Source organism: Apis cerana, linkage group LG12 (genome assembly GCF_029169275.1).
Source record: "Apis cerana isolate GH-2021 linkage group LG12, AcerK_1.0, whole genome shotgun sequence".
In the NCBI taxonomy this organism is placed as follows: Eukaryota; Metazoa; Arthropoda; class Insecta; order Hymenoptera; family Apidae; genus Apis; species Apis cerana.
The window spans coordinates 8,374,299-8,398,295 of record NC_083863.1 but is presented as its reverse complement, the minus strand read 5'-3'; the positions used below and the strand labels follow the sequence as shown (position 1 = coordinate 8,398,295).

Below are 23,997 nucleotides of genomic sequence, written 5' to 3'. Positions count from 1 at the left end.
TTGTATGATTATTATAAACTTAATATATATAATTTACAAATTATATTATTTTAAACATTATATAAAAATAATTAAAATTTGATTCTTTATCAAATTGTTAATATATATTATCATTTTTAAATTAAATTAAAAAATATTTTTATATATTTTTAAAAATATATTAGTAATATTTAATTAATAATATATATAAGTAAATTTTATTTTACATGTATCAATTATATTGTTTATTTCTATAATAAAATATATAACAACTCAAGTTGAAGAATAGATAGTACAAAATAATAATTTACTTCCATGTTTATTGTGATGCGATATCATAGACTTCTTGCACTAAACTTTTATCACAAGTAAAATTTTGTATTTTTATATCATTTTAAGTTTTGTTTTTATAATTACGGATAATGGGATTAGGAATTTTTCGATGGAAGATATTATTGATTATTCTGTCAGTTTTACTTTTTTGGCAATCCTCAAAAATATGGTTGAATTTTACACAAGGAAAATCAGACATAAAAGGTAAAAATCCATATGTTTACAAATGTTATAAAATATAAAATATGATTTTTTAAGATATTTTTAGTTTTAAATAATATATAATTAATAAAAACCATTGTTTTATTAGAATATTCATTTTAATTTAAAAATTTATTATAATTTTCAATTCTAAATGCCATATAAATTATTATCATTATGTAACTATAAATTATATTAAATAAGCAATTAATCAATATGTAAAAAAATATTTATGTTGGTATAAATAACTTTCATAATTAATAAATTATATATTAAAAATAATGAAATAAATTTTATAAAAATAAAGTATTATTATTATATATATAAATATTTAATTTTCATGTCAATGGCTTAAAAATAAAAATAAAAATAATTATGTAACTTTCTCGATTTTCTTGGATATCTGCTAAGTTTTATATAGCACAGCTTCAGGATAATCAACCAGTAACATTAAGCCAAAAAGAAGAAAAGAATGCACAAAAGGTACACATAGCTATTTATTATGAAGCACTATGTCCAGATTCACGCAGTTTTTTCATAAAACAGTTATTACCAACATATCACAGAATTCCAGATAATGTACGAATAGAATTTATACCATATGGAAAAGCTATGGTAAGACATTTTATATAAAAAAAAAAAAGAAAATTTTAAACAATATATTTCTTAAAAATTATATACATTTATTATTATACATTAGTATAATATAAGTATATAATATAATAATAATATATATAGTAATAAAATAATTTTCATCATAATATGTCATTATTATCATACTTTTCATTTCAATAATAGATCAATTAGATAGATTAATCTATCTTATTTATTTAAATATTTTCATATTCAAATATTTTTAAATTAAATTAAATTAAAAAATTATTTTTAATTTTAAGATGAAAATAAATATATATTTAGAATTATTCATCTAAATTAACCAAATTTTTTATAGACATTGAAAACAGAAGATGGATATGAATTTAAATGTCAACATGGACCTATTGAATGTGCAGCAAATATTATTCATGCATGTTCTATAGACATTTTAAAAAATTCTTCCATTAAATTAGAATATCTATCTTGTATGATTAAAAATAACATGATACCAAAAAAGATCATGGAAATCTGTGCAAAAAAAATGAATATAGATTATAACCCTATATTTAAATGTTATAATGAAGAAAAAGGTAAAGAACTTTTGGCTGAATATGGAAAATTAACAAATGTTTTAATACCAAGAATTTCTTTTATACCAACTGTTATAATAAATGGGGTAAGTTTCTTTAAATCAATTTCTAAATGCATTTATTTAGTATTGCAACTATTAAAAAGAAATTTTAATATATATATACACACATACACATATATACACACACACACACACACACACATACACACTGTAATAAATATGGATTTACAGAGTTCAGAGAACCAGGCAAGGATATTAAAAAATTTATTACAAGAAGTATGTTTACATTTTAAGATTATTCCAGAAGGTTGTATATTATAAAAATATGCAAAAAATTTATAAAACATTAAATTTTCTTGACAAAATTGCATGAAATACAATATTTTTTACATAAATTTTTATGTATTTAATGAATGTAAAGATTTTAAAAAAATGACTCTTACCTTTTATTAAAAAAGAAGTTTTTATTATTAAAATGAAATAAGAAATATTTTATATAATTTAATGAAATTGAAGAATAAACATACATATTTATATTAATATAATTAATAGAAATTATAAAATTTAATAGAAATGTTATTATTTAAAAACTTTAACTTTTATTTTATGCAATTAAAATTTTTATAATATTATACGTAATATATTTAAAAATTTTAATAGAAAAATAGAAAATTTAAATCATTAATTTCTACTAATAGTAAATTTATTATTTTTATATTATTTATATTAATGATATACATGAATATATTTAAAATTTGTACAAAATGTAATATTTTAATTTAAAATCTTATCATTATACAAAATAGTAGCAACACTAAATCATTTAAATTAAAAGTTATATGATATTTAAAAACACTTTTTTGAGAAATCAAAAAATTATTATTCTTGTAAAATAAGTAATAATTCGACTTTTTAATGTATGGGAACAATTTATTAACTTAATAACACTTTATACAAACTGTATCGCTTCGTCATGCACGATAAATGAAATATGCCTTCGAAATATGGCGGAAAATATCTCACATAAAATAGAAATAATAATCATACAATCTCAAATATAGGATAAAGAAACATAGCAAAAATTTCTTTGTTAGCCGAATGAATAAATACATTTATTGGAATTATTTTTTAAAGATAAACATCAAAAATAAATAATGTCTTATCCACGTCACGACGGAGTTTTATAAATATCGCATTTTAGTATTTTTTATATAGTATCGAAGAAAAGATTGAGAACAAGAATGATGTAGAATTTCTACTATTTTATTTACGAGGAACAAATATCTCAAGAAACAACTCTTAAAGAAATTAGAATGCATTTTGTTGATAAATTTCAGTTCAGCTTTTAGTTATTTTTTAAATACAATACTAACTTTTTTATTTTTTTTAACTCAATGTCGGCTCCTGACGCTTGCTGTAAAGAACTTTGAACAATAAAATTATAGTTTAGACTATGTATAACTTGCGACACGAATATAAAATTAATATTAAATATTGGAATATATTTTTTTAACTTAGACTTAAACACTAATTGTCAATGATCGATGAAACGAGCAATAACTTTGTTTAAGCATTTAAATAGGGATGTTATTTGAATAAGTTCTATATCACCATTTACAAAAGGACTTTTGTCGTGATTCCTCTTTCTCTCTTTTTTGCATCTTTACAAAGTGAGAACATTTTCGCCGTAAATCTAAATTTTAATTTTATGTTCACAATAACGATAACAGCTATCAGAACGATCGCAAGTGAAGTAAAATAGTTGTAAGAGCTCTTTGTTGCGATTCGTATGCCTTAATATTTCTATAAAAGGCTTTCGAACCGATGAAACTTCGTAGATATGTTAACGCGAATCTTGATAGTGAATTATACACATACATTTTGTCGGCAAACTATTCCTAGATGCCATTGAAAATGACGATGAAGATAAAAATGGCTGAAACGAGAGGTCCATTGGTTAATGAAGGAAACGAATTGAGTAGTTGTGACCTAAAAATGAGGATACATTTATTTTGTCTTTTTATGATCAATGCGATCTAGGTCACCAGAAATACAAGTACTTCTCATTTTGTTCACTTCAATATTAAATAATAAAGGACTGTGGAGGAATTCTTTCTTCTTTTCTTCCTTTTTTTCGTAAATTAATTATATATAACTATATATATATACATACATATACGTATGTATATATATATATATATATACACACACGCATATATATTTATATATATGTATATATAATATATATTACATATATATTATGACTGAATCACCGACACGCATGTGTTTCCACTCTTCGGTGTCTGTTCTTAATATTTAAGTAACATTATCGTACGAATCGCACAATCACACCAGTTTTTCCGGTTTAGTTGCTCATCTTGCGAGACTGGCACGCATCCTTGGGTGAAGGAAAATATAATGCACCGATCACTGTTGTGACTTGATTCCTTTTTTAATCCCTCATCCCTATTTCCCTGTGATTTCATTTATATTTCAACAAAAGTGGTGTCGACGTTGTATAACGCGCACGCGTTTTAAGGCTTTTTCAGTGGAGATAAGATACAAACGGGATTATAATGAAATTGAATACAGAACGCACTTGGTGAAATGTTTTATATGTTACTGTTGTGTACTTGCGTATGTGTGTTTATGTACGTGTATAATGTTGTATATTACATAGGATTTTTAAAGGTATAACAAAATTAAAAAAGCATAATGTTTCATCAAAATTAAAATTTCTGATATAAATTAATTTCATATTCTGTCTTTACACAAATATGTGTTCTAAGATAATACTATGCATCTTTGAATTCCTTGAGGATTTTTCTTTAATCCTTATATTTTCCAGATATTGAAGAAATAGAATTATTATTCATGATGATACAATAAAAAATTTAATATGCACGGAATTATCAGCAAAAGTTATTATTTTTGAAAAAAATATATAAAAAAAAGTATTATAAAAAAAAATATTCAAACCGAATTTTTTTGGCAAAACAAACATATTTAACATATACATTACTGATAAAATTTCTCACTAGAGCAAATATTATATTGTTAACGTTATAAACACATTTTTTTTTTGATTGAGGAACAATCAGACTAAATTTTTAATTTATCTTGATTAATATTCAAACCTACACAATATGTCATAATAATTTGTTAATTTTTCCTTTCTTTTAATACTTTTCCCCTCCTCCATTCACTGATTAATAATTTTTCTCAATACTTTAAAAAGTAGAATTTAGAAAAATTTGCATTTTGAAAATCTTCGAAAGTATGCAGAGAAGAAAAGGAAAATATCAAAAAGAGAGGAAAATAGGGAAACTTTTATCATCAACAAACGCATTTTTACACATTATATATATATAATATATATTATATATATATATCTCTAACATTTTTTAATTATATACTTTTTAATACGGAAATAAATTATCTTTTATGTAGATGGTATTTCTGTGTGCTGTATATTTTTTGTATTCATGTATGTGTGCGAGTAATATGTATTTTTATGTTTATGTTGTGTAATTAAGTTTTGTGTATTTAGAGATAATGATTTTCAGTGGTATAACTCTTTTAATTAAACAATTGCCCTGTATTACTTATCGTTAATGATGATTAACGCGTGTTGGACGTTAATTTTTCGCGTTTTATAGACATCTTTGCGTCCAGATACAAGATTTTTTTCACTTTCTGGTCGATTCGTTTTTTGTTAACATTATATTTTTCTTTGTTTCTTGATTTATCTTAATACGTCAACACCACTCCAAGTTGCAAGTTTTTCCATTACACAGGTTGCATTCACTTTGATGTCATCATTGTGACGAATTCTAGACAAATAAAATGATTCTTAGAATTTTAATTTTATAAATATATTTTTTAAATTTAAAAATTATGCAAATATTTAAAATTTTAACTGAAAAAGTTTTAATTTGAATTTTTAAAATATTGATAACAATATTTTAATTCTGAAATTACATAATATATATTACTATTTAAATTAAAATTATTATATTTAATTATACAACCTTCATAATTAACTTGGCCATCACCATCAATGTCAGCCTCCCGAATCATTTCATCAACTTCTTCATCAGTGAGTTTCTCGCCAAGATTTGTCATAACATGTCTGAGTTCTGCTGCAGATATGAAACCATTTCCATCTTTATCAAATACTCTGAAGGCCTCCCTAATTTCTTCCTCACTATCAGTATCTTTCATTTTACGAGCCATCATAGTTAAAAATTCCGGAAAATCGATTGTGCCATTACCTACAATTCCAAATATTTTTAGTTTTGATTTTTTCTGAAATCAGATTTTTTCCCAATATTCTTAAGAAAGAGATAATTATATAAAGAAAGAGATATATTATATAAGAATTATTTTTTTATTATGCAAGTATTTTGAACAAAATAAATTTAAAAATAATGTTAAAATTATATGCCATCTGAATATAATGAATATAAAAATTGATAATGAATTATATCAAAATATAAATGTTAAATATTAAATATAAAATAAAATTAATATAAAATACCATCTGCATCAACTTCATTAATCATATCCTGAAGCTCAGCTTCTGTGGGATTTTGACCTAGTGATCGCATAACTGTACCCAATTCTTTAGTTGTGATGGTACCATCTCCATCTTTATCAAATAGCGAAAATGCTTCCTTAAATTCTGCAATTTGTTCTTCCGTAAGTTGATCAGCCTTTAAATTAAAAAATTAAATTTTTAATTAAATATATAAATCATTAATATAATATTATTAAGATCTAATTAAGTTTTTTTTTGCATATAAAAATTCTATTTTATTGAACATCATGAAAATGTTTTGTATTATAAAATAATTTTCTAATAATTTTAATAATCTATTTGATTAATATTTAAAATATCAATATATAATTTATTTTAATATAATATGATTATATTTTTCTTTTATAAAATGTTATATTCATTTATATTGTATTTTTGAATAAAAAATCTTAGATACAAATATAAAATTCCTATTATTTATATATTTATGATTTTAATAAATTATTTTATTATAAATAAAAGTAATGAATATTATAAAGTTTAAATTAATTCATAACTTTTAGAATAAAATATTCTTTTTATATCTTGAATATAAATCGATTTCATGCATATAATATTTTATGTAAAAATATCCAATGAACATTATAATCTACATTAAAAATAATATTATAAATAAAATAATAGGAATATAATATTTAACTGTTTGTTGAAAAGAAAATATATAATATATTACAGATTAAATATTATAACCATATTAAGATAAAAGTAAAAAAGTTTTATTAAAAAATTATTTTTAGTCGATTTATAAAAAGTTTGTTTATGAAATTTTAATATCTATATGCATAAATAATTTAGATGATCAAAATAATATATATTTTAGGTTATGCGAGAATCGTTGAATGCTTTAAACATAAAACTATAATTATAAAATTATAATAAAAATGAAAATTTTATTTAAAATTCTGAGTACTACATATTATGTATTCTTACTTTTTGTGATTTGATTAAAAATTTAGAAAATGAAATTATATAATTATAAAATATAAATAAATATATTTATACATATATAATAATTTTCAACATTTTTATAGTTAAATATACATACAGTAATATTAGAATTCTTAAATTTCAATTTTGAAGAACAAATTTAAAAGAATTTAACATATAAAACTAATTGTAGTATGATGTATAAGGAATAGAGGAAATTAGCGCAACGGCAAGAGACCGCGAAAATCAATAGTGAAGTATTACTGTGTAATGGTTGATTGTCGAATACTATATACTATATAAAGAAAACAATGATCATCCATAAAAAAATAATAATTATACGAAAAAAAATTTTTCTCTTTTATTACATAAATTTGTCCAAACAAAATTTTGTTAAAAAAAATAATGTGATATAAAATAAGATAAAAATGGATACATTTTAAAGTTTGTACTTTAAGAAAGAAGATAATACAAATTTGTACTTTAAGATTCCTTTTGAAATCATAATAAATCATAATTGAAATATATCTACAAATACATATATAATAATAATAATGTTATATATATATGGCTTTATATATAATTATTTCATTAAATATGATTAAATTAAATTTTTTTAATATCAATTTTTCAATTTTTAATTATACAAATGATAATAGTTCTTTATTTGAATTTACTTTATTAATAATTTAACATTATATTGGAATTAGTGAAATATCCAAAGAAATATGACATTATCTCACGAGAGATTGATAATCTAAAGATAAGATATTTTAATATATTTTGATAATTTATAAATTTATAATTTTAAAGTTTTTAACAATATTTAATTGGTCGTTGCATTGATATTTAAAAAAATATATTATGGATAATATTGACTTTCAAAAGTTTTTACTGTACTGTTTATAATAACGCTATGTTTAAAGCAGAAAATTTAAAAAATTTGTTTCTTTTTTACATTAATATTTCCTTAATGTTTTCATGAATATTTTTGTAACTTTTGCAATTTATGACATGCTCAGAAAGATTGAGAAAAACATACACATACGTAGTCACCGGAGGAGAAATGGATCGATAGTCGGTCCATCGCCGCATACCGGCCATTATGAATGTAATATTATAATAGTGCGTCAGTAAATTGATACATAGGACAAGATATAAAATGATATAGAAATGGAAATCGAAACTTTTTAATCGAAAAAATATTACAAAAAGAAGTTTCATAATAAATGCGTATCGGTTGGGTTGCACGTGCACTCGACGCGTCAATGCGGCAAACGAAAGCCAAGGCGAGGGTGAGGGCGAGGGGCTGCTAAACGACGTCCGCATAAGCACACGCACCAGAAAAGAAAATATTGGACTTACCATTTTGGCTCGTTTTTATATCTTGATACGTTCGACGATTTCAAATATTGTTCAGGCACTAAACACAAAGGATACTATTCACAATATCTCCAATGTGGAAAGAAAACTTATGTGCACGAAAGCACGGACAGACACGCAATACGACACGGCCGATGAGAAACGCACTCAGGACAGCAATGGAGTCCACCGTTCTCTCTCGGTGTACGAGCCTCTCTGCCGCTTGTCTCAGTCAAGTATCACTACGCCGCCCCTAACGGCTACATGACGGTATCTCCCGATTGGTCGGCAATCTAGACGGGGGTTAAGGGGAGTTCACGCGGTGATGCGCTGCGCCGTTTCCTACGCGATCGACAGATAGTTCCGTGCGGCTTCTCCTCTGCGAAAACCCTGAAAAAACGACTAGTTTTTAATTGGACAAATGGGAAGAAGTAGGAACGACACAACGTCCAACGTACAGAATAGTCGTCATAGACAATCGTGCAAATCCGCTTTACATGCGGGGTGGGTGCGGTCGTGTTTACAGGACAAGTCCGGGCGAACTAACCAGGCTTGTGATTGGCCGACGCGCACCTGCAATGCGTCAGGCAGCCGCGCGGACTGTGCCGCCGCCGGCTACCGGGTCAAAGCCGGGCTTCCCTGCGAGAGATGGCTCGAATGCAATGAGCGCGTTTTTCGGGTGCGTTTAGCCCTACATCTCCCTCTTTGTCTTTTTTCTCTTCTTTCTTGTTTCTCTTTTTTATTCTCCACACTCTTTATCTATCTTTATTTTTACTTTATCCTAATTTTTTTCTTCCATTTTAATCTTCTCTTTTGCTTTTTCTTTTCTCTTTTTGCTTCTTTAAGATTTTTTGTTAATTTCCTAGTTGTAAATAATGTCAGTAAGTATTAACGATAACTATTGGAACGATATTATTCATTTACAATTAATTTTTATAAATTGTAATCTTAATAATTTTTCATAATTTTTATCTGGTTTTAATTTAAACTATTTCTAGAATGATAAAAAATCTGGACTTAAATGATAGTTTATTGGATAAAAAAGATTTAGGAGAAATAGTACAACTCTTTTTGATTTCGTTTTCTATTTTGTCTTGTAAATAATAAGTTATGATGGATTAATGCTTACAGTCTATATAAAATATTTTAAAATTGCATTCACGAAACGATTTTAGTTAATGAATACTAAGATCATCATATTCACTGTATAGAAAAGTGAAATTGTTACTTTTTATTGTTCAAATATTTTGTTATATACTTGTTTATAATACATTTAATAATAATATTAATTAATATTTCTATATTCTAAGTTATTAAATAAAGAAAATTATAACAATCTTTCAATTATATAAATCTTTAATTTTTTTTATTTGTAAAAAGTTTCTATATTATATTTTTGATACAAAATTTTTAATTATAATTTTATATTACAATGAAAATTTTCGATTCTATTTCCAAGAGAAAGAAAAAGAAAATATTTAAATAGTTTATTTTACATGGACCATCCCTTGCATTAACTTCAGCTTTAATATTGCAATGTTCTTTCATAGAGTCGGTCGATATTTTCTCATATTTTCTCAAATAAAAATAATGCGCAACTTTGAATAAAAAAATATTATAATTATTTAAGCATCATATTAATGATATAGATTTAATATTCAACATTTATTCTATAACTATTTAAAAATTTGTTTTCATTTATAATATTGGAATTAAAGAATTAAAAAATTGAAAATCAAAACATGAAAAACATATACTCTATTTATATATACTCTATTTTTATTATTGAATTATATGAAATATATGAAATATAAAAATTATATGTTTCGTAATTGAAATACATAGAAATTTTATTTAGATTCGTAAAATTGTTACAAAAGTTAAAATGGGTAAAAAAAAGAATGTAAAACTAACAATGAGGAATAAATGATATGATTGATAAAAGATTAGTATCTAATTTCATATAAAGACATAAATTGAATCATATAATATAACATCATAGATGAAATTGATTTGCAACATGTTAGTTTATTTATTTGCGTTTTTCATTAGGATTATTTATCAATAAATTCATAGTAATATATAATATATAATGATTTTGATTTTGAATAAGTATAAAATAAATTTAATGTAAATTTAAAATTCTTTGATATAAGATTTAATTTAATATAGAAAATAATTTGATATAGAAAATTAATTTAAAGTTCGACATTTAATTCTAATAATAGAACATAATTTAAATTTATTGTAAGTTATTTAATGTAATTAAATTTTCTTTTAATATTATTTTTAAAAATTATGAATCTTAGAAAAATAATGATAAAAAATATAGATTGATTATTTCATTTAGGATAAAATTTTGATTTGTGGGATGGTATTAGTTGATTATATTGAATGCATGATCATCGTATGACGTGCGAGAAAAAAATGTGAATGACGAGTTCATGATTCTATATATAAGAAAAAAAGAAAATATTCAATAAACTAATTGTTACTGTTGCAATTAAAAGATTCTAAATAATTGTTAATTAAAATTATTTCGTTTTTTTATTTTTCTAAGTTTATATTTCGAATAAAAATTAAATTTTTATCATGATTAAAATATCTAATGTATTTTATTGCATGTTTAATTTTATTTTTTTATATATTATAAAAATATAAATAAAAAATATATTAATGATGTTATTTAAAAAATTCTAATAATGCTTTCAAATTTTTTTGTGTCAAAAAATTCTTTATTTCATATCAATATTTTTTTAAATATTTTTTTATTATACTAGCAAAATCAATTTAAATTTATTGCATGATTAATTAGAATATCTTGTATATTCATATTATATGTAAATTAATTTTATCATTGAAAATATAATTTTCGGGAATAATACTCGGGAAATTATAAAACTTTTATAAACTTTCTATTTAAAAAATATTTGTTATGTAAATTGATAAATTTGTATATTTGTATTATCGATTACTATTGAACATTTTCAAATTCATTATTGCATTAGTAGGTACTATATGATTATGTTCTGTGATTATGTTATTCTTAAATATATTTTTCGATGTTTCCAAATACGATAAAAAAATAATTTTTGTTTAAAATTTAAAGAAATTAGTTACATTTTTATATTTATATTTTAAAAAATTTTTTAAATTATTCTTTTAATTAAGAAAAATAAAATATCAATTGTAATTTTTACTTATAATTTTTAAAATAATTCGAAAATAATTTTATGTGGATATATACTTTTAATATAATAATATATAATATATAATTTGCTAGAATTTTTATTAAATATTACATTATATATTATATATTATATATTGTATTATTATTATGTTAATTTTTTTTATTATCTCTTTCATCGCCTACTTTTTGTATTTAAGAGTAATTAAGAAAAAAAATATAGTTTATAATTAAAAATATAATATTAAACTCTTTTATAACATAATATAATAATATAAATATAAATTAAATATAGATAAAATAAAATTTTGTAATTATATATTTTATAATAATACAAACAAATACATTGCATACAAGAATTAATTCTTTAAATATTGTGGCATGCAACATATTGACATATAATTTATTGCAAAATATATGTAATTCATACATATTTTTATGTAACTCATACATTAAATTAATTAAAATTTATATATAATTTTTATGAATTTTTATGCTTTAGTATTTCTTTTGTCTATTGACAAAAGTAATATAATATTAATCCATATAATATTCTTTTAATTATAATATAATATTAAATTAATTGCAAATATAAATATATTTTTAATATAAATTTTAATATAATTATAATTAGTTTTCTATCAAATTCTAATATTCATGATATCATATAATAAATTAATTTTTCTTATTGATTTGTAAATCATTTGTTTGCATATTTTTTTGCATATTAGAATTCTTAATTCATTTAAAATTATGATATTACTTTAATATCGATATTCGTAAACCTCGTTCATATCTAATAGATAATTAACAGTTTCATCGGTGGCCGTGACCGATATGCGGTACGCCGTCGCACGATGTTCGCGATATCAATAATAAGCGATGAGCATGCGTGCGGCAAAAAAGAATGTTCACGTATGTACTTAGCTACCTAACGGAAATGACGGTTCCTTCACGCCAATTTTTTGAAAGTATATCAAGGTCATCTTGGATTTGGAAATTACTGTACAAAAATATGTACAAAATACAAATATGTATAATATATATAACTACAAATTTTTCCTATCTGGAATAAAAAAATTATTTAATGGAATAAAAATTTTTATTTATTAAAATTCTCTTATTAAAATTATGATAATTCATGTAATAAAAATGGTTTTTATAGTTTTATTTTTTAGTTAAAATCTAAATAAATTTTAAAAAAATTTGTAACAAATAAATATATAATTTTAAATATAATTTGAAATTTTATAATTTGAAATAAATATTATAATTTAAGCAAATTAATAATATGATATAAGTTTGTAATATTTTCTTTAGGAAATAATATTTTGTAACAAAAGTAATTTAAATTTGAAATGAATTTAATAAAATAATAAATTTATATGCTATAATTTATATATTTAATATAAAATGTTATATTATAAAAAAGATTTATTCGAGTTATACCATTCATTACTATTATTTAAAGTATTTTTATTTTTTTTTTATTACATTTAATGTGTCAAACTTTAAAAAATGTCAAACTTTCTAACCTATAATTATGTATACTTCATATATATTTTATTATATTACTAAATTTTTTGATTCTAATACAATACAATTACAACAAGTTTGTAATCTTCTATAGGCATCGTTCGACGAACACAAAAAAAAGAGTAAGATAATAGTTGGTCGATTGTATTACGCATAGCCGTAAGCTCTGCAGATGCGTGATGCGCTAAACGTGACGCGGTACAATGTTCTATGGACTAACTATCTATACAATACTGTTTTAGATATCGTTATCAAAAAAAATCGATGCTGAATCTGATAGGTCATAGAAAATATGGATTCATGACGCAATTCCTCAAAAGACCGGTTTGTTGTTAAATGAGGTCTTCGAAAAAGTTTTGTGGCTAAGTTGCAATGAGCCTGCGCACCAATAAACGCGCAATGCGACACGCGATAGAATAGGATAGAAAGACTTATAATCTCGTTAAAAAGAGACGGAACAGGGGATGGAAAAGCGCACAATGCGTTCACAATTAACAGTAAGAAAGAGAATTTAATGGGTGTCATAGCACCCATGAATGTTAATTTTATATATTCATCGATGTAGAATCTAATTGATATTAATTTAATAAGAAATGCGATATTGGAGCCTATTTTGTAGTTTATCTACTATTTGTAAATATATAATAATTTTAATAAATTTGTTTCAATATATGTTTAACATATAAACAAATATTAATTTTTTATTATATATTTAAAGAAATATAAAATATTATGTAATTATTAAAAGATCATCAAAAGATTATTATATTTTTAAAAATATTGAAAATTAAATATTGAAAATTAAAAAAAAATTTATATTAATTAATATTAAGTGAAATAAATTTAAATTTAATTTAAATATAAAAATATTATATACTTTATATATTTATATAAAATATATAAAAATATTATATATTTACAATATTTTTTTATAAAAATTTGTAATATTTTAAAAATATCATTATTTTTTATTTTAATAGAATATAGATATTAAATTTTTTGAAAAAATATGATTTTATTGAGAAATTATATGCTTAAATTATATTTTATCAAGAAGTTTATATTTAATATTGCATCATAATATGAATCTTATTGTTATTATGATTTTAATAATTCCTATTTCTTTATTTTTATATTTTTAAAAATTTTTTTCATAAATTTTAAAAAGTATTGAATTATAATAAAATAATTAAAAAAAAGATTACAAAATTAATTAAAAAATATAATAAAAATATTTATAAATATTTATATATAAATATTATTGTTATTTTACATTATGTTGATATAATTATTTATTATATTAATTATATTTAATATTTAATATATTAAAATATTTTATATTATTAATTTTATAATATTTAATATATTAAAAGAAAATTTTAGAATTTATTTTAATCATATATATACGCGCATATCATACACAGAAAATCTACTAAAAATATTTCTATTACAAATTATAAAAGTACACATACAATTACATGCAATTTATAATAATATTCAATAGTATTAAAATATATTCAATAAATTTATTTAATGTTATATGAAGTTATATATATATGTTTATAATAATATGAATAAAAAATCATAGAATATTATTTAAAATTGTAAAAATTAAAAGTGAATATTAATCTTATTTATAAATTTTATCACATTTTATAATAATATTAAAATATAAAATATTAAAAACAGAATATTTTTTTAATAAAAAAATTTGTTAAATATTTAATATAATTATTAAGAAATAATTTTCTTTTTTATATTTCTTTATTTGAGTCTTTTTTACAATAAGTTTTTATTGATAAATTATTTGTATAATACTTTTTAAAGAATTTATATATTTGTACAATAATGCAATATTAATTTTAAAGATAAGCAGGTACGATTGCCACAAGAACAAACAAATGCCAATATTGCATGATAAATTATAATCTTTTTTAAAAAATTAAAATTTTGAATCATTCAAATGTTACTGGTATTGAAAGAATTGGCAATATTGGATTCGTAATTTCTACTTCCAAGGCCGTAGCCATACAATCACTTGCTGCTTCTACTTCACCTAAAGATTCCAACACTTTTCCTAAATTGTACCTATAAAAAGAAATTTATTTGATAAAAATTTTATAATATATAAATTATTTAAATATTACATTATCATATTATCATTAAATATCATATTATATTTTCAAATATAAATGATATATAAAAATAAAATACAAATATAATTTTTATAATATGTAATAATTTTTTATACTACCATGTTTGATGAGAATTTGGATCAATTTTTGCAGCATCCCGTAAAGTTTTTTCAGCTAATCTTTGACTACCCAAATAGTGATAAATTAATCCCTAATAATAAAAATAATATATAAAAAATATATTAAAAAATATATAAAATATATAAATAAATGTATATTACTTGATTCATTAAAAATTGTTTAAAAAACTAAAATCATTACCAAATGTTGTAAACTTTTAATATGTGATGGATTAATTGAAACTGCATTCTGATAACATTGTTTTGCTTCCATATATTCCAATTTATATTCATGAAGAAGACCCCGCTAGAATTTCAATACTTTTAATAATGAAATTATATGAAATAAGAAGAAACAAATTTTTTCTTTATTCTTCTTAGATAATATTACTTACTGTATACATAATATGGTGACTTAGTGGAAAAATATTTGTAGCTTCTTGTAAAGAAAGAACAGCACCATTTGGTTGATCTAAAACTAGATACACTTCAGTAAGCAACAGCCAAACTTGTAATTGTAACAACCATGCTCTTTGTGGTCCAGGCTTTGGAGTAAAAGAACTGAGCGAAGATGCAACTTCTGATAAAGCTTGCTCTACTCTTGAAGCAGCTAATGATTGTGCATGAAGAGAACCTATTAAAAATTTTAGCTATTTGAAATTTTTATACAAAATAATTTAATTTTAAAAACTATAAATTAAAAAAATATATAAAGACATACTGGAGTCTTTATCAGACAATTCAGAAGCATAAAGTTGAAAAACACTTCTAGTTTCACTGCGTTTTTCACTATGCTGTTCATTACAATTAGCATTAGTTTGATCTTCATATAGATTCTTCCATAATAAAAGCATATGTCTTATGGTAAATAATGCTTGTTCACCACCAATACTTCGTAATTCAAGATGCGCTTTTATATAAAGAAAATTTAAATTATCTGGATATTCTTCTAATACACTATTTATTAAATGCAATGCTTCTGAATATTGCTTGTGAGCCGACAATAGCAATATCAGTAAATGCAATGACGGAATGTGTTCTGCTCGTAAATTTAATGCAATTTTTACATGAATCATTGCGTCATTAATTTGTCTGTTAATTGCATATTCGTGAGCTAAATAATATTCTGCTAAATGATCATTTGGATCACATTGCTGCGCTCTATTAAATAAATATATAATATTATAATATATTTAATTTATTTCTTTTTTTAATTTTTAACTGTACATACTTTTGAAAATATTCTAGAGCTGTTTTCGTATGGTAAGTTTTATCCATTTTTACTATAGTATTTACTGCAAGAATACTATGACCAATACCAATATAAAGATGACATCTTGATTGCATCCCTTGAGAATTTGAAGTTTCTCTTTGAAGTGCTTTTTGACTCCATTCGATACCTTCTTTTATCTATATATTATTTTTAATATGTTTTTATATGTTAAAATTTTTACAGAATACATAAATAATGAAACAAAATTCTTACCATATTTAACTGTTCATAGCATAATCTGGCGGCTAAAAGGCACGGCATTACTTTTTGCGATGACAATCTTGTTACCACTTTTAAAACTCTGTAAGCATGCATATATTTTCCCATACTAATTAAACATAATGCACATTGAGTCCATACATGCGCTTCTTCGTGAGAAAATTTCATTGCTCTTTCAAATGACTAAAAATATAAAATTAAATTATGATATATATTTTATATATGTATATATGTATATTTGTATATATGATATATTATATACATGTATATTTGAGAAATGAATATATATTGAAAAATTCATTGCAATTACTTCATACAATAAATCCACTTGACTCCACCTCACAACAACTACTGTGAGAAGATCATACACTGCAGCAGCATTTTCAAAAGCATGAATTCTTGCATCTTTAAATTCTGGAGATTGACTAAGCACAGCATCTCTAACTGCCATAGCTTCACTTATTAATAATAATAAAATTGTTTCTTCATATTCATTTCTTGGCACAAACTTATTAAGACCTAAATATTTCTTTGGTTTCCAAGGTGAATCTAAAAAATAAATTATAATAATGATTTTATTTCTAATTTTAATCTCGTTTTAAATTTTATCACAATAAACGTGGTTTTATTAATAATATTACCTGTTGAATCACTTAGTACTTCTGGAGGTTTATATTCAGCACCGCTAATGCCTCGAATTAATACTTCTGCCAATTGTCTCGTTAAGGTAACCCTAAGACTTTGAGTTGTTGTAGACTCCACAGCAGATAAAATTTCCCTTATAAATTTCATGAATAAAAATTGTTTATTTAACATTTTAAATATTTCTCTACATTATTATTACATTCTTTGTTTATAGTTTTATTAATAGAAACAAATAATTACCTATAACGATTTATTGCACCTTGAATATTACCAATTTGAATGTACAATATGGGTGCCCTTTGTAGTGCAGTTTCCAATATTGGTCCAATATGTTTTGTAGAACAAAACGAAGATTGAGAAGAATATGTACCTGTTGATCAAATGATATTAAGGTATTAACTACAAAACTCAAATTTCAAGTTTTGTCACATTCCACCAACAACCCTATAATATCACCTGAAAAAATGTAAACAAATATAATTAATGCAATATTTCTAAAATAAATTTATTTTAATGTTTGTTATTACTGTTCTTTATTCACTGAATATTCCTACTATCAATTAGGATATTATTTATACATTTATAAATTATGGAACACTAAGCATCAATTAACATTAGTTAATGCAAAAAAATATCTTATAAAGGATCACCTGCATTGTTACTATTTACGGTAGACGTTCCATTTTGATGTTGCATTGCAAGTTTATCTTGTTCTTGTAAATATACCAATGTTAGATCCCCAGCTATTTCATAGCATTTGATGATTTGTTCTTGCCATTCTGCTATTTTATATTTTGATTTAGAATTTGGTGGTAATTTTTCTAGACAAAGACCTGTTATAAACAAAAAAAAAAGGTAGAAAAACTTATCATTAACAAAAAATATAATTAATAGAAAACAAGAATAATTTATTCTTTATATTAAGATATATATTTTAAATATTGAAAAATTATATTCATAAAAAATACAAGCAGTTTTAAATTAATTTATTTTATACAATAAATATGTACTTATTTATATGTATCAAAAAATGTACCAATAAATGTAAATATATTTTTTATTAATAAATTATATTAATAAAATCATGACAAAATAAATTATCTATGTTATATTATTATACAATAGGAAAAATAAACACTTTTTTTTAAACTTATTTAATTATATATTAATTATTTTTGACACATAAACAAATTAATTAAAATATAATACAATAATTTTTTCAATTTTTTAAAAAATATAAAATAATATAATTAAATTGATTTTGAATAATTAAAATGATTAAAAATTATTAATTGAAAACGATATAATGAGATAATAATAAGAATTGAATTTAAGAATCAAACAAATATCAAAAAAAGTAAAAGTACAAATAAATAAATAATTCAGATAAGAAAATATATTATCATTAATAGAATATTTTTAAAAATCTTTTTTAGAAATTTTGAGATAAACAAGATTTCTCTATATTTTAATATAAAAATATAATTATATAAATTTATATATAAATTTAGATTTTAGATTTTAAATGCTAAAATCTATATATTATTATATTATATAATACAATAATTTAATAAAAATATATTGCTTTAATATTTTAAATTCTGGAAAATTCTTATTAGCAATTAAATAATGAAAATGATATTAACAAAATAATATATATTTTAAATATTTTCAAAGCTAATGAAAGAAAATTTGATTTATATTATTGCATTAATAATAGTTTTCTATAATAATAAAACATATACAATATATATTATAATACATATTGTAATTTAATAGCTAATAATTTATATAATAATTTAATAGCTAAAAGAAAGAAAAATAAAGATATAGGATAAACTTACACATGGCAAATAAAAGAAATAAAAATGAAGCAAAGTACAAACCTTGAATTGCATGTGATTCAGCAATAATGCGCAGTCTTCGACGGGATAAATGTTTTCCTGTGTCTAAAGTAAATAATCTTTCTTTCTCTAAGTTATACATTAATTATAATACTGAACAAATAGCATAAATATCCTCAAAAATAAATGATTTTGATATGGTGTTATCTTAGATTGAAAAAGATTTATACTTTTACAGAAAATAAAAAAAAAGATATGTAGTTCTTCATCTTTGTTAGAATATTTATGTTAAGTGCAATGGCATAAAATTTAATGTTTTAAAGCATAGAAATTAAAAAAAAACTTGTTAAGTGAATATAAAACATCAAACTATGATAGATATATATATCATTCCTTTATTTAAATAGCAAGCTATTATATGTGATATTAAAAATAATAATGCACTAGCACACTAACATATTAACATATTAAATGATTTAAATCTGATGCAAACCTTTAATTGCATATGATTCTGCAATAATACGTAGACTTCTACAAGGTAATGGTTTTTCTGTAAGTGTATGTAATTCAGCTTGTTGATAATGCTTGAGAGCTTCTTCATACATTCCCATTGCATAATGCAATTTACCAAGTAATAAATGTGCATCTAATACAACTAAAGCCTAGATAATTTTAAAAATTTTTTAATTAATCTAATATTAAAATATTTAAATTTATAAATTTTTAATAATATACAATTTAAAAAAATTATAAAGATTATAATTACTTGTTTATCTTTTTCATTTGCTGCAAGAATTAAATATCTTCTAGTTTCTTGTAGACCATTTCTAGCTTTTCCAATGTTAGCATCTATAGGTGGAGTTTGTTCTAAAAAACTTTCTAATCTTCCTTCTCCACATAAAAAATTTGCTAGACATTCTAAAATTAAAATTATATATTTAAAATATGCATTTTTATATTATGTATTTATTAAATTTTTATACAATTTTTAAAAATTTTTATATATTAAAATATTTACAAATATGAATTTTTATTAATAAAATATGTTAATAAAAATTAATTAATATTATATATAATATATAATAATATATAATAATTAAATTAATATAAATACTAATAGAAATATTTAATAATCTAATAATTAATATTAATTATTCATTTTTTATTTTTTAAAATTAAAAATATCTAATAATTTTGTTATTTTTAAAATTTAAATTAAAATATTAAAAAAATATAGAAATATTAAAAAAATTTCATATCAAATGACATATTTTACTACAGTTATATTTGACCTTTACTCATGTAATTCGAGACATGACTTAACGATTTTTTTTCACGAATAGTTTACGAAATTCTTGATAATTAATTTTTATAAAATCTTATTAAATATTTTACTGAAAAATAAAAATATCAAAATATTTATAAACATTAAAGAAAAAAAAAATATTTACCATTACTGGGATACTGTACTTTTAGGTGTTCCGCCAATTCTATAACCTTTTTCCAATTTCCTTCTTCACGGTTTTTATCGATCTCCGATTCAATTCGAAGGGTGTGTCCTTTCTTACTTGTCATTCTAATTCATGTAGGAAAAAGAATGAGATAAGATATTAAATTCTTTTATAATATTTAGAAAAACATAAAGTAATATATCGATCATCAGTGTTACAAGCGTGAATACAACGTAAAAGAACACGTATGACAATCTCCTTCTTAAGCACGTGCTATTTTGAACTGTCTGTCATGTCACTGATTCTACGAAATATAGATACGATACTTCGTGAAATTACTTATAATATGGAAATCCGTTTGAATATTATACAGAAATATTATATACAAATTTATTAATTTATACAAAAATATCATTTTGTTTTTTAAATAAAACCTTACGATGTATTATTTATATAAGATTTATTTATATAAATTTACTATATTCTAAATTAATTATTTTAATCAAAAATAAACAACATAGATAAGTATTCTTTAATTTTATTTATTAATATCATTCAAGTTTATAATTATAATAACAATAAAAATAAATTTTCTGTTATTTTTTTTTATTAGTATTATTAATATATACATATACTATATATATATATATATACTTATATAATATTAAATGTGTATTTTTATATTTTATAATATTGTATTTTCACAAATCCTTAGATAAATAAAGATTTAATATTAAATAATATTTTTAATAATGATTAAAAAAATGAATTGTACCTCATTCTTTTTCAAGAAATTTTTTATATCGTTTTTTCCATTTATCTTTGACATCTATAATATTATGCTGCAATTTATATTTCTACTTTAAATTTGAAATTTTTTTATATACATTTTATGTGATATATATATTTATTAAAATAAATTAATATAATTAAGTAATGATTAATTAAATAAAAATTACAACCTGCAATATATGCACTCCACGTTGTGTAAGAACAATAAGTTCTTTCATTCCATCATTAGTAATATCCATATAACATATAGAATGTACTGGAGCATCAAATAATTTTCTAATTATCAATTCCCATGTATTATTTATGAAATAAAAAATAAGAACTTCTTGACCATAAGTTCCCAGTAGTATTTCATTCTGACCATCCATATTTATATCGGCAACACAAGAACATAAAATGCAATCAATTGTTTCACTACCATTTAATATTATATCTTCATTCATTCCATTATTTAGAATATCCCTAGTTATGGAAAATATAATAATATATGTTTGTTATTATATATTACAAAATAATTATACTTACATAAAAACAATTGCATTATTTGTATTTACAATAAGAACATTTAATTTGTTTTCTTGACCATTTAAAAACATTTTGGAATCTATAATAAATAAAAGTATTTATCATTAATTTTAAATTATAATAAAATTATAATTAGATTATTATAAATTATAATAAAATTTAATTATAATAAAATTATAATTAGATTATTAATTATATATATATATATATATATATATATATATATATTTAATATATAATAAAATTTACTTTTAGAATTAATAAAAGAAGGTTTTCCAATATTATTTTGTAGTGGAAAAATAGATACACTACAGATAGGTTTATCATATCTTAATTTCCAACTTTGGCAAATTTTTAATTCCGGAATATTAATTATAGCTACATTGACTAAACCACATTCACAACCAATTACTGTCAATCTCCTAAAAAAATTAAAGATAAATATAAGTTATTATAATAATATATAAAAATATATTATAATCATACCAATTATAACTATCATAATAATAAATATTAATCCATATTGCAATTCCTTGAATATCATACAATTCAGGAAAATATTTTTCAATAGATGATTCACTGTAACTGTGATTTAATTTATCTTCTCTGATCATATGTATTTTATAATCACTACCAGAGAGTAACCAAACAACCTAAAATCTTAGAAATAGTTAAAATGTTGTTATAAATTTATAAAATAATAAATAATATCATTTTTGTTTAAATATATCTCATAAATATTATGTCTTATTTTCTAGTTAAAAAAAATATTTTTATTATAAAAAACTTACCTCATTAGGAGCATTTTGTTGTGGTAATATTGTATGATATAAGTGATATGGTGTATATGGTAATTCAACCATAAGGCAATTTTGTGCTATAGCTTCAATTGAATTTCCTTCATCTCCTTCTCCATCTATAGCACCTTCTGTATATATATTTAAATATCTTTCTACAGACGTATCTGTACTTGCCTTTAAAATAGTTATTCCTATTACAAATCCATCACCACTATCAATCTTATTATAAGCATCAATAGATATAATTTCTGCACCACCTAATATATAAATATTGCATTTAATTAAATATAAAAAAGACCAACTTTCAGATAATGTATTAATACTTAAGATTACAAACTAGGAATATATGTAAAAAGTAATTCTTTAACCAATGGTCTTAAATGTAAATTTGGCATTAAATGATATTCACAGGAATATATTTTTCTTTTTAGAGAAGCTACTAGAACTTTATTAGAACCATTGGCAGAACACAATTTTGTCATTGAATAAATATTTCCTTGTGATGTTAAAGGAAACCAATGTGCATCTGTTAAATTATTCATGTTTTTATAAAAAAGTATTAATAAACACAATAATTATTATTTTGCATGAGTTATTTAATTAACTTTTTATTATTTATAGAAAATAAATAATATTGTATTGTTTTTTTTATTAAAAACTTATATTTATATTTCAATTTTAAGGTTAGAAATATAAAATTAATTTTATTTATCACGATAAATAACAGATTTTGTAAAATCACAAAATGTTTTATGTTAAACTTTAATTTTTTTTAAATTTTCTATTTAAAAACAAATATCATTTTAAATAAATAATATATTAGATATAAATAATATCTTTTTTATATACGTATGAATATATGCATATATATATTTATTTA

The 23,997-nt window shown here is 21.3% G+C and overlaps 4 protein-coding genes across 11 annotated transcripts; 1 reads left to right on the top strand and 3 right to left on the bottom strand.

The window, feature by feature from the left end:
* Positions 1-373: 373 nt before the first annotated feature.
* LOC107998899 (gamma-interferon-inducible lysosomal thiol reductase) lies at positions 374-2,097 on the top strand. Of its 2 annotated transcripts, XM_017058427.3 has the most exons (4): positions 374-516; positions 935-1,128; positions 1,466-1,786; positions 1,934-2,097. In XM_017058427.3, the coding sequence occupies exons 1-4, from the start codon at positions 402-404 to the stop codon at positions 2,021-2,023; spliced, it is 720 nt and encodes a 239-aa protein (XP_016913916.1). In that variant the 5' UTR covers positions 374-401; the 3' UTR covers positions 2,024-2,097. The 2 variants fall into 2 exon arrangements, with proteins under 2 accessions (XP_016913916.1, XP_061939010.1); XM_062083026.1 differs by having other exon boundaries at positions 1,466-2,097.
* Positions 2,098-2,611: 514 nt separating this feature from the next.
* Positions 2,612-14,062, bottom strand: LOC107998974 (calmodulin). Of its 3 annotated transcripts, XM_062083032.1 has the most exons (5): positions 9,050-14,062; positions 8,595-8,981; positions 6,243-6,417; positions 5,734-5,976; positions 2,612-5,535 (listed from the first exon to the last, which is right to left on the bottom strand). In XM_062083032.1, exons 2-5 carry the CDS (start codon positions 8,595-8,597, stop codon positions 5,507-5,509), a joined length of 450 nt encoding a protein of 149 aa, XP_061939016.1. In that variant the 5' UTR covers positions 8,598-8,981; positions 9,050-14,062; the 3' UTR covers positions 2,612-5,506. The 3 variants fall into 3 exon arrangements, with proteins under 3 accessions (XP_061939016.1, XP_061939014.1, XP_061939015.1); XM_062083030.1 differs by having other exon boundaries at positions 2,612-5,976; XM_062083031.1 differs by lacking the exon at positions 9,050-14,062 and having other exon boundaries at positions 2,612-5,976; positions 8,595-8,983.
* Positions 14,063-15,059: 997 nt separating this feature from the next.
* LOC107998971 (tetratricopeptide repeat protein 7B) lies at positions 15,060-21,795 on the bottom strand. 5 transcript variants are annotated; one of them, XM_017058565.3, is made up of 15 exons: positions 21,776-21,795; positions 21,001-21,125; positions 20,316-20,467; positions 20,043-20,211; positions 18,356-18,538; positions 17,946-18,075; positions 17,702-17,838; positions 17,371-17,609; positions 17,055-17,243; positions 16,800-16,978; positions 16,290-16,729; positions 15,964-16,202; positions 15,771-15,875; positions 15,569-15,660; positions 15,060-15,402 (listed from the first exon to the last, which is right to left on the bottom strand). In XM_017058565.3, exons 1-15 carry the CDS (start codon positions 21,778-21,780, stop codon positions 15,270-15,272), a joined length of 2,517 nt encoding a protein of 838 aa, XP_016914054.1. In that variant the 5' UTR covers positions 21,781-21,795; the 3' UTR covers positions 15,060-15,269. The 5 variants fall into 5 exon arrangements, with proteins under 5 accessions (XP_016914054.1, XP_016914050.1, XP_061938962.1 ...); XM_017058561.3 differs by lacking the exon at positions 21,776-21,795 and adding an exon at positions 19,592-19,654 and having other exon boundaries at positions 17,323-17,609; positions 21,001-21,378; XM_062082978.1 differs by lacking the exon at positions 21,776-21,795 and adding an exon at positions 19,592-19,654 and having other exon boundaries at positions 21,001-21,378.
* On the bottom strand, positions 21,527-23,997 carry LOC107998973 (KICSTOR complex protein kaptin). The gene is made up of 7 exons (XM_062082979.1): positions 23,455-23,997; positions 23,109-23,374; positions 22,804-22,970; positions 22,567-22,739; positions 22,318-22,396; positions 21,963-22,254; positions 21,527-21,842 (listed from the first exon to the last, which is right to left on the bottom strand). Exons 1-7 carry the CDS (start codon positions 23,657-23,659, stop codon positions 21,777-21,779), a joined length of 1,248 nt encoding a protein of 415 aa, XP_061938963.1. The 5' UTR covers positions 23,660-23,997; the 3' UTR covers positions 21,527-21,776.